We start from the raw sequence: 15,046 nt of genomic DNA, 5'->3' as shown, positions 1-15,046 counted from the left end.
TTTTGTTTTTGCCTATTCAAGCTTATTGGGGGTTCATTTTGGCGTGTTCACCAGCCGGACCTCCATTTTTTTCTTCTTCAAATGAAGTGTATGTGTGAGTTGCACATACAGTACACTGTCTGGACTGATGCACAACGGCACATGTTCACACTCGGTCTCAACCCCCAAAGTGCAGGTTATAAACAGTGCTGCCAAACATAATCAAAGTTGTTTACTTTTTCTTGTCTTAAAGCAACATAATACATTACTGAAAGTATTTAGAAAGCGAGCCACGCCACAGCACGAATAGGTTCTTATTATCAGCACTCCTTTCTCCAACAACCTTTGCAATTATGTTAATTGCAGGAAAACAAAAATGATTTCGCTAACAAGTTGCCTTTCTTTTCGAGAGGGTATTTGCTGAAGGGAAGAAGTGAATGTTGGCCAGTTTGTTCCAGTAAACTAAGGCTAGATGATTTAATCAGATCATTAACTTATACTTGGAAGGCGTGGAGCTGAAGGCAGTGTTTTTATTGATGTGGCAGGAAACAAGTGGGGCTGGGGAGGGGTTCACTGACTGTTCACAGCCAGTCTTGCTTTTAAAGGTGCACTCATGGCTCCGCTGTCTCGATTAAGGCACATTTAATGTCACAAACACCCTATTAATCACCACGTGGTACGAAGGAAAATATCTTAAAACCCCAAATGTGTGTTAATGATGGCGCTCGTGTTGGTGTCCTGTGGTGAGACACCACTAGGCAATGTCCTGGGCTGTAAACTTGAAAACTGTCGACAAGCTTGTGAGCAGCTATGAAAACTAGAGTATGTCTGCCAAGGTCGTGAAAAAAAAACATGTATGTAATTTAATGTATGATCCAGAAAACGGCATTTTGGGTTCTTCTTTTCAGACAGGTTGCGAGTTGACCAAATATTCTGTATCATTGCTGCCATTATTTTTTTAATTATATTTTTAATTATTTTATATTTTGAAAATCTAAATAATTCATTTCTATTCATTATTCATTCATTTGAAGACATTATTCTTGGTTTTGGTGCCTCAACAAATTGAATTATTGATGAATTAATTGTGAGGAATCATATTTATTATTACAAAATGAGTGAGTGTTACTTATGGCTCAATATTACACGACACAAGGTGTTGTTGTTTTTTTTTTTTTTACCAGGACATTTTCTATTATGCAGTGAGGAACACTTTGAATGTGACTTGAACTACAAAATGAGAAAACACATTCCTCTGCGACTTTTTAAAGGAACAAGGTTTTTATTTTGTTTGTTTGTATCTGTCCTATAGTTGCACACAAGATCACATTGTTAACAAAAGAAGGGTGGGATTATAATAAAGGAGTGCTGTTTGTGCCTGTTTGTTTTAGTTTGTATTTTAGCAGGTCACTTCCTATTAAAGTGAGGATGTTATGAATGGATGTGACTGCCCGATTTTAGATTCCGAGAGGGCAGGAAGAGTTGCAGCATGACTAAAAATGTTTTTTAAAAAAGTATAACAACAGTTTGTCTTGCATACTAAAATTTATTTTGGGGAATAGTGAAATCACAATAAGACAAAAGAACTTTGATGTTGATATCCAAACTAAGACCACTTTTTAATTTTGACAAATGCTGCAATTACCTTGTAGAAGGTGGGGGAAAATATTTTCAATCTCGCCAATTAGGTCTTTTCTTCCTATATAAAAGCAAAGCCAACATCCCCTTTATGGAGTGCAACCACACTTCCTCTGTTCACTACTAAAAGAGTGCCACATCACAGCGCCTACCACTTGTGCTTCACTCTCAAATTGTGACAACCAAAGAGCCTTGTTGACTCCGAGTGTCCATTTCCCATGATCCCTTGCTACTTAGTATCTCAGTCTCACTTCCAGTGTGTCTGTGCGGTGATAAGACTACTGTGTCCAGACGCTATAGACCTCGTGTGTAAAGCTTATGCCTTATGTGTAAAATTTTCCCTTTTGATGTACAAAAGCATGGAAAATGATGATCAAGATTACCAATACGCTCATAATCCAGATGTTTTTTTTCCCATTTCAACTTTATTTGGAACCATTTAGTCTCCTGTTTGGCATGAGCACAGTGTTCTTACTCTTTCACTAAAATAAACGTCAGTATGATCAAATGTATTTTAACATCTTCTCGAGTTAAGATTTTCTTTTTCTTTGCAGAATACTGAGCCACAACAAAATTCAAGTCCTGAACAATGGCTCCTTCTTTGGACTTAATGCCCTGGAGAAGTTGTGAGTAGCTCATCAATCTTTATCAATAATCAGCCTGGCATGTGTATCGTGTGTGTGTGTGTATCGTGTGTGTGTGTGTGTAGTTTGCCATATGTGTGAACTGCTTTTTCGCTTTGGGGCCTTTGGGGAGCGAATCAGGCAGGATATGATGGGAACTGAGCGCCTCTCATGTGCTCCATTCTGCAGGCTTAAGGCCAACAAGGAGGATGATCCTCTGCTCGGGCTCGTTATGCATTAGTTCTACTGACAGGTTGTTAAGGTTACACCTCAGTCATTCTCAGTCCGACAAATCCCTCGTCATGGGAGGCTGTCGGCTTCCCTCCTTTAGATATTGTTAGTGGTGTTATCTCTTTCAATGAGCTGTTAGACGGATGACAGACAAGTGAAATAAACATTACAAAGACTCTAATGGCTTTTCTGCTCTATGACTGAACTCAGCTACTCATTTCAAGTCAGTCAAGGGATGGTACAATTGTGTAGTTCATCTGTCCTTTTTTAAAAAATAATTTGCCCAAATTAGGGGGATAAAAGAAGTTTCCTTTTCCAATGATACAAATGTGAACATTACATTATCATTATTTTGAAATAAAATCCTTTCTCCAGGTACTAATCCTAATATAGTAGGAAATGTGCGCAATGTGTTGAATGTTCCTTCTCAGACTAGCTTCCATAAATGGCTGTATATTCTTCTTCTCTGCTTACTTTTGTCTCCTCTTAATATCCCTTGTTGAAAACCTTCCTTTTTTGGCAGTAGAGCCAAACTCAAAGGAAAACAATGAATTTAAATGTAGTCCCTTTGGACTGAGATTTCCTGAGGTACCCCGGCGTCTTATGTTATTTGATAAGACAAGTCGAGAGGCATATTTTATCCCAAAAAATCTGGTCTATCATTGAATTGTAAATCGTTTTTATCATCCTTGTCGGTTTTACTTTCTCTTTTATGGAGGCAGAAATTGTGCACTCATCACTTACTGAAATGGTGAAGTGCTAAACCTATGACATTGGTGTCTGTCTGTTATTATCTTTGTGCAGCGGTTGCATTGGTCTGGTGTGTTTACCAATAACATCGTCGCACGATTGCCTCTCTACAGTTCTGTTGCTTTATAATAACTGAAGAAAGCTTTACCACATTCTGGTAGCGATCAACAAACTCGTCCTCTGGGTCAGGATGCTGTAGCTTCACAAACACACGATAAAGGCGTATTAGTACCACATGTCAGCCGGATGCGTCACCCATAAACATTTGCAAACATCTCACAATTGTTATAAATAGACTTCAATTTGCTGCTGTAATTATCATGTGTGTATCTCTACCTCTACACTTGTCTGCAACTCTGCAGCGAGGTCACCCAATCTCGTGCTACATTAGAAAATATGCTGATGAAGAATGGGTGAACGGATGAGAACAAGTCCAAGAAACATTTTCAATGTAAAGTGAGATGAAAGTGCTTGTTTTTTTATTCACTTCTGGACAACGTTCCCCATGCCGCTGAAGGGTTGCTGGCTAAAGTAACTTGAGCTTGGCCTCTCGCTGGCCATTGTATGTGCAGCAGTGGTGGAACTAGCAGGAGACAACCGGGTGAAGCTTTTCCCAAAAACCGAAAAGGCTGACAAAGTAAATTAAGCGGCCGGACTGAGGTTTCACATCGAGAGATGTGGGTGTCCATTGTAGGGAGAACACATAGAACGTAAATCATGTAGGCTTCATTTCACTTCCCTGCAGGCTCTCTGAAATTCTACAGTGGAGGTCCGCTTATTCAGCCTTTTAATTGAGCCGTACCGCTGATCATTGCATTCCAGCAAATGGGAAAATTGATGTTTGATGTAAAAAATGCAACATTCAAATTCTCTGTTGCAATGTCTTGTGGGGAAATGGAGCCATTATACGTTTTCCTTCCTGTAGCTTCCATTTTTATTTGGCCAAATAAACCTGCCATTGCTGTTTTGGTCGTCTCATTGATTCCAGTATGTCATTTCCATGTGCTTGTCATTTGGAGCCGCAGTGAACAGTTAGTCATATTATGTGGTCAATCAAAAGGCAAACCCACGAGGGTTGAATAAACACACATCAGGGAAAAGCTCAGCATCTCTTCCCCTTTGCATAGTAGATAAACACTCACTCGCTTGCACACACTTAATTTAGTTTGAAAACACATTTATTTGACGGATTATAATCCCTTAAGTGGAAATTCAAATACACTCTGTTGTATTATTTGTTTTCTTTGCGGTGCACACTCGGTTGCACTGGATGATGAGCACCATTTAAAATGTTTTCTCAAAAATTGCTTCAATTTGAGGTAAAAATACTGGCAGTTGTGGTTGCCAGAATTGTCCCTTGGAAGAAAAGTATAACAAACTGCATTTTAACTGATGTTTACAGCAAAGATGTCTAAAAAGAATGTATGTGTACACTTGGTGGTAGTTAGTTGAGTGCCATTTTCTATTGCTCCTCTCTCTGGCCAGGGTTTTAAACCCATAAAATCACTGTAGCAGTTGAGCATGCTGACTACTGAGCTAAAAGACTAGTGTAACTTGGGCTGCCGTTACTGTCTTTTAAGTTCTCAGCGAGTAAAATTGTCTTTAATTTTACAGGCGGCGCATTTACACAAACTTGTCTTCAGTATCTCAGCAGTCAGGACGCTCAACGGCTACGATAATGGTGGAGGTTTGACTCCTTTTCAGAGAGCAAGGCTAGCCATTATATCACAGATGAGCCACTGCTAGCCCTTTGCAGGAGTGCCATGTGTACTCTGTGCACGCTTCCTATTATGGACATCTTCATTAGTTGTCAAGGCGTTTGAAAAGACAACACTGACACTAGAAATATTCTTTGTCAATGCAATCTTATCTGTTCTTGGGAGCGGGCCGAACAAATGAATATCTTAGCCGCCCTCGCTTCAACTTTGCAGAAATCTACACAGTTAGCCCTTTCTTTTGGACAAACCTCCTCAAAGCCACGATCGCCTTCATAACTGGCCAAACCACCCAAGTGCAGTGGAGCAATTTAGTCTTGTTTGTTTTTGCCTTGTAGCTGTGTTTTTCTAGTCTTTAAAATAGTCGTGGCTTCCAACAACTACATTTGGAACTGGGAATACCTCATTTCTTTTCCACTTTTGGAATTGGATCATACCTGGCTAATGTGGAAGAGTGTGATATATTGACATAGTTAAGTTGCACCTTTTTGCATGCATAGATGGATAAACTGTTTGTGAAAGTGAAAATCATGGTCAAGCACTATATTTGTGTTTCTTTTGGTCATCTGTGTCTTGGCAGATTGTTTCTTGGTTCATGCATAATTAACGCACAATAACATGCAAGAGATGAAAGTTCCATGGAGACAAATGGAAACACAGCAAAACTACATTCATCAAGTCATGGAGCCTGGTATAGGTGTTTGTTTGTCTTTGTGCTAGTTAGTTGGCTGACCACTTTCTGGTTTTGTGGATGAAATTATATGTATTTTTTTTTCCATTCCGGCCCAGGAGGAGGTGTTCCACTTTGAGTTCAATGGGAGAGGAGAGAAAATATTTCATAGCTTGTTTGCTCTCGCTGAACTGGGTTTTAGTCATAGTTTTACTCATTTTTATTTCATTCAACGCAGTTATAACTCAGCTCATAAAATAGTTAAACTCTCAGCGCTTTATTTTTTTGTATTTAAACATTCTTTTTTCTATTATGAGCGGTTTAAGACATTTACAATGTGCATACTAAATACTTTGAGCAGCCTCCTCTCACATAAAGGTCATTATGCTATATTAACTTTCCCTTTTTAATATGACACATTAAATTACACTTTCTACCCAGTTAGAATCCCAAATATTATGGCATTAAAGTTGAGTATATTGATCTAAAGTTCGGAGGAAGATACACTTAAAGTTAACAGGCCTCCACAAGTGTCCCCACCCCTGAGCTGATGCACGCAGGCCCACTAACAAGCCGGGACCTTTATGAGTTGTGAACAGATCCCAGCGCCCTGTCCTGTGTTGATTTGAGACGAGGTAATGAGAATAATGAGCAAAAGCGGGCTGAGGCTTCCTGGCTGTTGTCCAGCTTAGCCCCCTATGCGCCATGGGACACGTAGGACAGGCAGGCGAGGCACAAGGGGCCCTCATTACCAGGTCTGTTCACCCTTACGGGGGGGAGGAGAAAGGGAGCAGAGGGCAGCAATGATGATGGATGAGGGAGCAGCAGGACGCTGCCGTGGACAGAACGGAACGGTTTGGCGGCGTTATGTAAACTCCTCAACTCAAGAGAGTCTAAAATGACCCTTGCGGGCGGGAGAGAACATCATGCAACATTTAGCTGGCCTTTTGCAAAGGTTTGGGCTGCATCCATGGTATATATACTTAAGGCAGCATTATCACATTATGTTTATTATTGATTAAAATGAGCGTACTTTGTGTGTGTGTGTGTGTTTTTTTTGCTAAATAGGAGACAGGCGACTCTTGAGCGTTTAGTGGTTAGGAAGCAGTCCAATTTAAACAGGCAAGCCGACTCTTGGGAGGGGTAGTCATGATGGCTATAGATGGCATGGTGGCCGGAGAGAGTGAGGGAACACTTGCCCCTGCAATTTGTCTTAAATAAACGTGAGCTTGTTTTGCTTAGCGAGAGATTTCCAAAAAAGCAAAGTGTATGACGTTGATGAGTTAGAACAAAGAAGAGGTGGGCCACACATACAATCGCAGAGCAGAGCCCTTTTGTCTGGCCTCATCTGTGTTTGCACTTGCCCCACTACTACTTAAAAGGATTGTGGGTGCCATGCATTGACAATGTTCATTTCCCTGCGCCATCCTGCTTGGGTAACCTCACGCTTATCGCACAGGGGTGGAGCGGGTGAGGAAAGGGTTAAGCGTGCCGGCGAGAGGAAACAGAAAGGGGGGTGCTGCTGGACTTGATAGACTCCAGATGTGCCTTCCAGATAAACTGGAGGAGCGGGGTGTTTGTATTACAAGCCCAGCTCCGTCATGGCTCCGGGGCTTTATTGAAACTCATAGCTGCTAGTCAAGCCAATTACCAAATTCAATATAATATATACAGTAGTATATCACTAAAACTATTCTGAAAACTTCCAGGGAAAAGTTGATAAGACATAAATGGGCTTTTCCATTTGGAAGGTATTTTTACCAGCACCCCCAGCTCACAGTTTCACTAGTTCTAGTACCACTTTTTGTTGCTGTAGTCCAAGCATTAAGTCAATAGCAATAAGTTCCAGTTCGCTTCTGTGGTCATCAGTAAGTCTTTTGATCACTTGACTTTTCCCAGGAAATATTCCAGGGTCCATTTTTAAATTACACTTGACTTTAGGGAATTTGGGAATTTGAGATTTTCTTGTCATTGCCTCAGTCTGAACTGTTAAACTGTTCTAATAGACAGTGTTCTTAGTGCATGAAATGTTTTTTTCACAGGCATAACATGATTAATGGCCAACAACGTGCCTGTTATTTGACACACGAGCAATAGCATTAATCGTCTGTTTCTTTGGTTCTTCCAAATTCCCAAAATGAGGTCAACAATGACTGGAAGGTAATAATTTTTTTCATGGCAAAATACAACCGCACCCCTGTTGCTGCAGACTATAAAACATGTCAATCAACTTAGCAAGTGTTGCAGAAAATAAAAGTGTCACTCCTGTTCTACTCCTCCATATCTAAATGAAGGCTCTGAATGTTTTCAAGCATGTTACTGAATAAGAAGATAAGATTACAAAATGAGCTGTCCCATGTGAAATATGATCTTAGTATACCTGGTTTGGGCTAGTCTTTTTACAAAGCAATCGGTTTCCAGATAAGCGCAGACAAAGGTTGATTAGGTATGCAATCTTAAGGGAGCAGAGCAAATAAAGAAAATAATCAGAGCAATGGGCAGCAAAGCAGGAAATTAGTAGGAAAACAAGAGCTCTGCAGATCCTGGTTTCCTGTTTTGGGGGAAAGGCAGGAGTGTGTTTGGGGGCGCGGTACAGAGACCCCATTGTGAATAAGTGTGTTAAGAAGTAAAGAGGTGGGGTCTGAACTCAACACAGGGACAATTTTGTTCAGTGTTCAATCCCCCAAACCACCTGCCCCTCCCAGAAGGGGAAAGCTATCTTGTGAAAAAAAAGGAGAAAAAGGAAACTGTAAAAATAAACGAGTGAGGGCCTCTGCTAAGACGGCAACCAGACAGGAAATGACACGCGGAACAAAAATGGTTCCTCTGACCTTTTGTCGGGAAATAAGGAACCAGTAAGATCTTACTTTCTTTCTTTTTCTGATTTTACATACAGCAAGCACATCGAAGCAACAAATACGTTCACAATGCGGGCGGGATAAATTGAATTTCAGGGAAGAAATTGGCCCCAGGATTGTGATGGCTTTCCATAAAAAATTACAGGAACAGGAAATTCCTGATTCCAGTCTAGCGATAATGAGCAGCCATTCGCTGGCCTCAGTCATTTTTCCAGCTCCCTCTGGGGCCGTGCCTCAAACAATGTCAGTGGAGAGCTCACGTCCCCAGTGTTGTGCTCCTTTTTAGTGAATTTCTTCAACTCTGGAACGCTTTATGCATCTCCAATGTCTCGCCACGCTCCGAACATGCTTTTCAGACACAGTAGAACAACTCTTTGCAACGCTTTATATTGAACTCAAGGAGAAATTCATTTTCTAGCCAGGCAATTTCTTTGCAACACCGAGCAATAAAAGGGTCCATGAGGTCTACCAAAACGTACTCCACAGAAACGACCAAAAAAATGGCCATTTGAAATGACACCGCAATAGTAAACAGTAACAACCTCCACTTGATGCTGTCAATGGACACCGACCACTTGTATTATAAAAAAAAGTGTATAATTTTATTTGATGTTACATATTATGTGAACAAATGTTTTTTCTATTAAAATCTTTTATGAATGCAGACTGCCAACTTTCCTTCTGACATAGCCTTACACGTTTACTTTATTACTGCAACAACTCCAATGCTTTCTTCGGTCTTTGGTCAGTGCAGTACAGTACAACTTGGGACAAGAGTCCTTATTGGTCATGGAAAAGAAAGAAAGACTGTCAGAACCGCAAACGCAGTCCTTTTTGATTTTCATGCTCAGCATGCATGAATCTTTGAAGTGTTTTTGGTCTGGCATTATCCTTACTTGGTGACAGCTGTTGTCAGACATCACAAATCAAGGGTGCTGAGATGGTAACGTTCTTGTGTGGGGCTACTCAAACCAAGTATCCACTTTAATCTAGCGACAGTTCGTAAATGTGTAGAGCAAGAAGACGTCACAACTGACAACTTTTTGTAAGCTTTCTAATTGACTGCTGCAGTACTTTGCTACACCTGTACAATACAGTTTTTATATTTTGTTCATACAATAGCTGAAGTTCTGAAATCAGGGGCTCAGAGATAATCGGGGATCATTAAAAAACAAGTATAGCGGGCTGGTTGAGCACTCTAAATTTCCCCTAGGTATGAATTCAAGAGGGAATGGTTGTCCGTCTCATGGTGCCCTGCGATTGGCTGGCCACCAATTCAGGCCGCCCCCCTCCTGGTGCCTGAAGTCAGCTAGGATAGGCTCCAGCACCCCCACGAGCTTTGTAAGGATAAGCAATACAGAAAATGAATGAATGTTTGTAGTAATGGCAGATTACATTATATTACATTTATGATTGTAAATACAAGCATATTATTATAATCTAAAAGAAGAAAAGGGAACAAAAATAATCCAAGGCGTTAAAAAGAGCACTGAATGTAGTATGTCATTTATATAGCCAGGTATATTATTATAACATCTGCAGCATGTACTGTTAACCATCGCCGGTATCTATAATCTAGCAAAAGCCCATTCCCAGATGTGCCATACTTTTATTTTTTGTGCAATCTGTGCCCAAAAACCACTGTCCTCCCCCTGTCTGATCAAAATAGCTTTATCATGGCGTAAGGAAGGACTGCTGAGAATTGGGAGGAAAGACAGATGTTTAGATAAAGAATCCCTTAATGACATGCCTACTGAAGTAGCATCCTTTATAAAAATGGAATAGGTAAAAGCCACATCCTGTATAGGCTTGGGTTAATACTCATGAGCCCGTGCACGGAAATCCGTGCGGTGAAAATTGGCACTTTTCATGGTGGAGGAACTTGGACATTCCAACTTGAATGGACCATGTCCTGCAGATAACTATCAGTCTCCTGACCTGCTTGGCCCTCAACATTCCCACAAGACCAGTAAAAAAAAAAAAAAAAAAAAAAAAACTTGGATGTAAACTCAAAGTTGATATGGCGGGGGGTTGCTAACTTCTTTACCACATGGGTGTGGATGTGGAATGGGAAGCGGGTGGAGAAATATGCCTTGAGTAGGATTAAATTAAATCCTCAAAGGGACCTGAAAAAAATGAATAATAATTTCTTAACTGTGCAGATTACAGTAGGAACAGTTTCAGAAGAAGATAAAGCTGTCACACAACTCTCCCTCGTCATTTTAGAAGTATGTTACTCACATCAAGGCCAGGTGGCTGCTGGGATAAGATTTCTTATTTCTGTGTGGAATCCTGCTGGGTTCTGCTAGAGGGTCCAGGTTAGGCCATGAGAATTACTTTCTTGCGGCTCCCTTGTTTTTCATAAAGCGTTCCTGTGAAGCGTCTATGTGAAGATGTGTCAACATTACCCCTGTGCGCATTATATCATTTGATATTTTCTATCTCCACAGGGATCTCAAGCACAACTTAATCAGCACCATCATGCCTGGGGCCTTCCAAGGCCTGTCTGAGCTCCGGAAACTGTAAGTAGATGAGATCCCACTTCCAATTCAGAGCACAAAAAGCAATAGAAAGAGTTGTATCATTGGTAAAGACAGGTTACAGGATTGGAATAATCTTTTTTTTTTTAAAGTACAAAAAAGCGCCAATGGTTGTTGCATTGTATCAAGGATCTCGAAACTTTAATGGAAAAATAAAATCTTGAAATCCTTCCATTTTCAGTTTGTAATCAGGTGATAAGAAATTGTTCTCAATCGCGTAATTTCCGGAAGATTCAAATTAGTTGAAAAGATTGATCTTTTAAAAAGTATTTATATTTTAAAGTGCGAACAGATTGGCTGCAATCCAATTAGAATGGGAGGCCAGGGCAGATTAGAATGACCTGGCAGCACACAGAAGGCGATTGTTATACCAGTATACGTCTAAAGAACTAACGTTATTGAACTCGTATTTTGTGTGAACTGAGCGTTGTGTATAATATTGCGGCTCTAACACTCACTTGATATACTTATATTTTATGAATCAACAAGTGAATTCCAAATGTATTTGATCAACTTTTTATTAACCATAAAATGACACATTTATTGACCATCACAACAATACCACTCATCTTGACGTATCACAAGGTAGTTGACTGGTCAGTTGAGGTGTTGGTCAGAGCTGCTGTCATGTGTACTTCCCTGCATGACTTGCCTTCACTCTTCCCATGCTTATGTTTTCCCTGCAAGTTCTGGAGCTTCTCAAAACAAACAGGGGGAGATAAACACATGCTTTGGACTCTGCTGGGTAGTGTCAGACAAGCACCAGAACACATCTCTGGCTGTGGCAATACATCACACTTAGGCCAAAGGGACTCGTTATGAGTGATAAACACTGACTGGTATTCCATGGAAGCTTTAAGTAGGGAAATCTTCAGACTCTCTTTTTTTGTATCGGGTTTTATAGGTGGTGAAGTGGTTTATTTGGACGGGAAGTAATGTCCTAATGATCAAAAGAGTGTTCAAATGGAAGATATGCTTTGATTCAGTGTCTAAAGTCAAAGAAGTATCATGTGAAAGAGCCATGATATCATCAGTTTTTGCGACATATCTCATGGATCAAAAGTGTCCAAATTAAAGTCTTGGTCTTTTCTCGTCTTTCAGTGACCTATCCAACAACCGCATTGGCTGCCTGACTTCAAACATGTTCCAAGGACTGACGAATCTCACCAAATTGTAAGTACATAAAATGATGTACAGTATACTTGGACTTACTGTGTCTCGATTTTCTGTGTCTGGTAAAACTAGCAGATAGCCCATTCATTCCATTTTTGCTCGGTTAGGAACTTGTCTGGAAATATCATATCAACTTTGAATGCCGGCGTGTTTCAGGAGCTACCATCCCTTAAGCTTGTGTAAGTACTTTTCATCAACATCCAACAGCCACTGTATTTCCTAGGCCCATATTGTAAACACACAATCGTGAATTACATTTTTCTCTAGGTAAACTGTGTGAGAATGCAAATAAATGCGGACCGCAAACCAAAATTCCAAAGAATTAAATTGAAGAGTTCCTTTGGTCAAAACGTCATAGGGTATTATTATATTATCCGCTTTCAACCTAAACTGAAGTCTTAAATTCCAAAAAAAATCATGTTGTAGGAATGAATCTGAAGTGTTCCATCTTGGCAACACAAGTCATAGGTTTGTTGTTATTTTTCGACAGGAATTTCAACTCTGAATACCTGTCATGTGACTGTGGGCTGCACTGGATCCCAGGCTTCTTCCGCAGCAGCTCAGCACGACTGGGAGATGAAACCCTGTGTGCTTATCCCAGAAGCCTCAAGGGAAAACCCCTACGAGGACTTCGGGAAAGCCAGTTGAGTTGTGGTGAGAATCTTTTCACTCAAATCAAAACCCATCCTATCAATATAAAGTAGGCCCCTCTCAGTCGTGTTGCCTTCTCCATTGTCCCAGAAGGCCCATTGGACCTGCACACCCTGACCCTGCTGCCCTCTCAGCGTCAGGTGGTCTTCAAAGGGGATCGATTGCCGTTCCATTGCACTGCCGCCCTGGTGGACAAAGTCACTGCTTTACACTGGCATCATAATGGTCAGCTGGTGACCTCTGACCCAGAGAAAGGAGTCCAGTTGGAGAGCAATGTATTACACGACTGCACATTTATCACCAGGTAAACTAATCATCGTTACGAAATGTGCTTTTGGTGCTGTGTTTAAAAGTCTTGAATCAAAAAAGGGCACTAATATGTGTTGTATTTGTGTTTCATATTCAGTGAACTTATTCTATTCAACGTACACGTGGAGGCCAGTGGAGAGTGGGAGTGTGTAGTTACAACAGGGAGGGGAAACACCTCTCGTGCTGTTGAAATAGTAGTGCTAGAAAACAGCGCCTCCTTCTGTCCAGAGGATAAAGTTGTTAACAACCGGGGCGAATTCAGGTAAATAACCGCTGCAAATATCCAAGCCGAATGTTCAAATGTGTATCGTTCACACTCTGATCTGGTGGGAAACTTCAGGTGGCCAAGAACCCTGGCTGGCATCACCTCTCATCAGTACTGCCTGCAGCTGCGTTACCCTTCCCTGCCCGTAGAAGGTGACGTGGAACAGAAAAAGGCTTCTCGCCTCTGTGACCGCTTCGGAAAGTGGCAGGAGGGCAACTACACAAACTGTCATTACACCAATGGCATCACCCGTGTCTTGCACACCTTCATCCTGGTCAGTGCTGCCGTCACGGGAAGTGATGAATATTTCCTGACTATTAAAAAGGGTCATCGCTAATGTGTTTGCCAAACACTTTCATTGCAGAGTCCCATTAACACATCAAATGCTGTCAGTTTGGCCCATCAAGTACGCAAATACACCTTAGAGGCGGCAGGCTTCACTGACTCAGTGGATGTGCTCTATGTAGCCCAGATGATGGAGAAGTTTATGGAATATGTCAGACAGCTGCAAGAGGTTGGGATTTTTATTATGTTACAAAGACGTACTGTAGTGGGGCTAGAATTGTTATTGCAGGTGAGAGTACAACAATTTATCAGTGTTATTTTCCTGGTTCCAGTTGCCAGAGGTGTTGGTAGAGATGGGCAGCAACCTTATGCAGGTGGATGACCAAATCCTTACTCTGGCCCAGAGAGAGAAGCGAGCCTGCAGTTCCATAGTGGGCTCTTTGGAGTCTCTGGCCTGGCCTCAGCTGCACAGCCATGCGCAGGACTTTTCTATGGTGGGAACTCTCATTTGTACTGCTTTTATGTCTTTTTAGCTTTTTAATTTTTGTTTTAAAATTGTATTTTAATTCAGTGATCAGATAAGAATTTATATAGCTAAGCATGATTTTTGCAGGTGTCAAGGAACATTGTAATGGAAGCCCACTTAATTCGACCAGCCCACTTCACTGGTATGACCTGCACTGCATATGAGCGCCGTGAATTCCCAACAGCCACTTTAGGAATGGATACTTCAGAGTTAACACATGAACAACAACTTCGTTTTCGCTGCAGCACAGGGTCTCATAACACATCTTTGAACAATTTTCCTCTCAAGGTGAGCTTCGACCATTCATTCCATTTTGATATGCAGATGTTGTGAATGTCAGCATTTTACACTTGTTTTCCTTTCTTTAGAATTCAGTGGCTGTTGCCTCTGTGACCCTCCCTGCTACTCTGTTTCCTTCTGATGCACCTGCAGACTGTAAACTGCAATTTGTTGTCTTCCGAACTGGAAGCTTTTTCCCTCTGACTGGGAATTCAAGCAAGAATGCGGGGCACTCCCGAAGGCGTAATGTCAACACTCCCGTTATCTTTGTGGGACTTGGTGAGGAAGACTAAACTTCAGCTTCTTCCCTTAATTCTATTATGTCATAGATAAGAGTTTTTTCTTCCAGTTTGAGCTCTGTTAGCGATGAATCAGTGTTGAAGTACATATTACGTGCAGTGGTGATCAACCAAAAGAGGAAAAATAACTCACAATATCCTTAAGCAGAAGTACAGATAATTTTGTTTAAATAAATAGTGGTAAAGGTATTGATTTAGTTATGTAAAAATCTAGAAATTACAGAATGTACAAACATGACAAAAAGGAAAAAAATC

At 41.0% G+C, this 15,046-nt stretch overlaps 1 protein-coding gene across 1 annotated transcript in view; it reads left to right on the top strand.

Annotated features, from left to right (window-relative positions):
- Positions 1 to 15,046, top strand: part of LOC144195971 (adhesion G protein-coupled receptor A2-like) — a 33,354-nt gene that overhangs the window by 14,281 nt on the left and 4,027 nt on the right. The window contains exons 2-13 of the mRNA XM_077715896.1: positions 2,172 to 2,243; positions 10,915 to 10,986; positions 12,106 to 12,177; positions 12,285 to 12,356; positions 12,668 to 12,831; positions 12,919 to 13,132; positions 13,235 to 13,399; positions 13,478 to 13,676; positions 13,767 to 13,916; positions 14,020 to 14,181; positions 14,301 to 14,501; positions 14,582 to 14,771. Coding sequence (XP_077572022.1) covers positions 2,172 to 2,243; positions 10,915 to 10,986; positions 12,106 to 12,177; positions 12,285 to 12,356; positions 12,668 to 12,831; positions 12,919 to 13,132; positions 13,235 to 13,399; positions 13,478 to 13,676; positions 13,767 to 13,916; positions 14,020 to 14,181; positions 14,301 to 14,501; positions 14,582 to 14,771 — 1,733 coding nt within the window. The remainder of the gene's footprint in view (positions 1 to 2,171; positions 2,244 to 10,914; positions 10,987 to 12,105; positions 12,178 to 12,284; positions 12,357 to 12,667; positions 12,832 to 12,918; positions 13,133 to 13,234; positions 13,400 to 13,477; positions 13,677 to 13,766; positions 13,917 to 14,019; positions 14,182 to 14,300; positions 14,502 to 14,581; positions 14,772 to 15,046) is intronic.

Source organism: Stigmatopora nigra, chromosome 4 (genome assembly GCF_051989575.1).
Source record: "Stigmatopora nigra isolate UIUO_SnigA chromosome 4, RoL_Snig_1.1, whole genome shotgun sequence".
In the NCBI taxonomy this organism is placed as follows: domain Eukaryota; kingdom Metazoa; phylum Chordata; class Actinopteri; order Syngnathiformes; family Syngnathidae; genus Stigmatopora; species Stigmatopora nigra.
The sequence above is the reverse complement of the archived record's forward strand: the minus strand, read 5'-3'. Positions and strand labels throughout refer to the sequence as shown.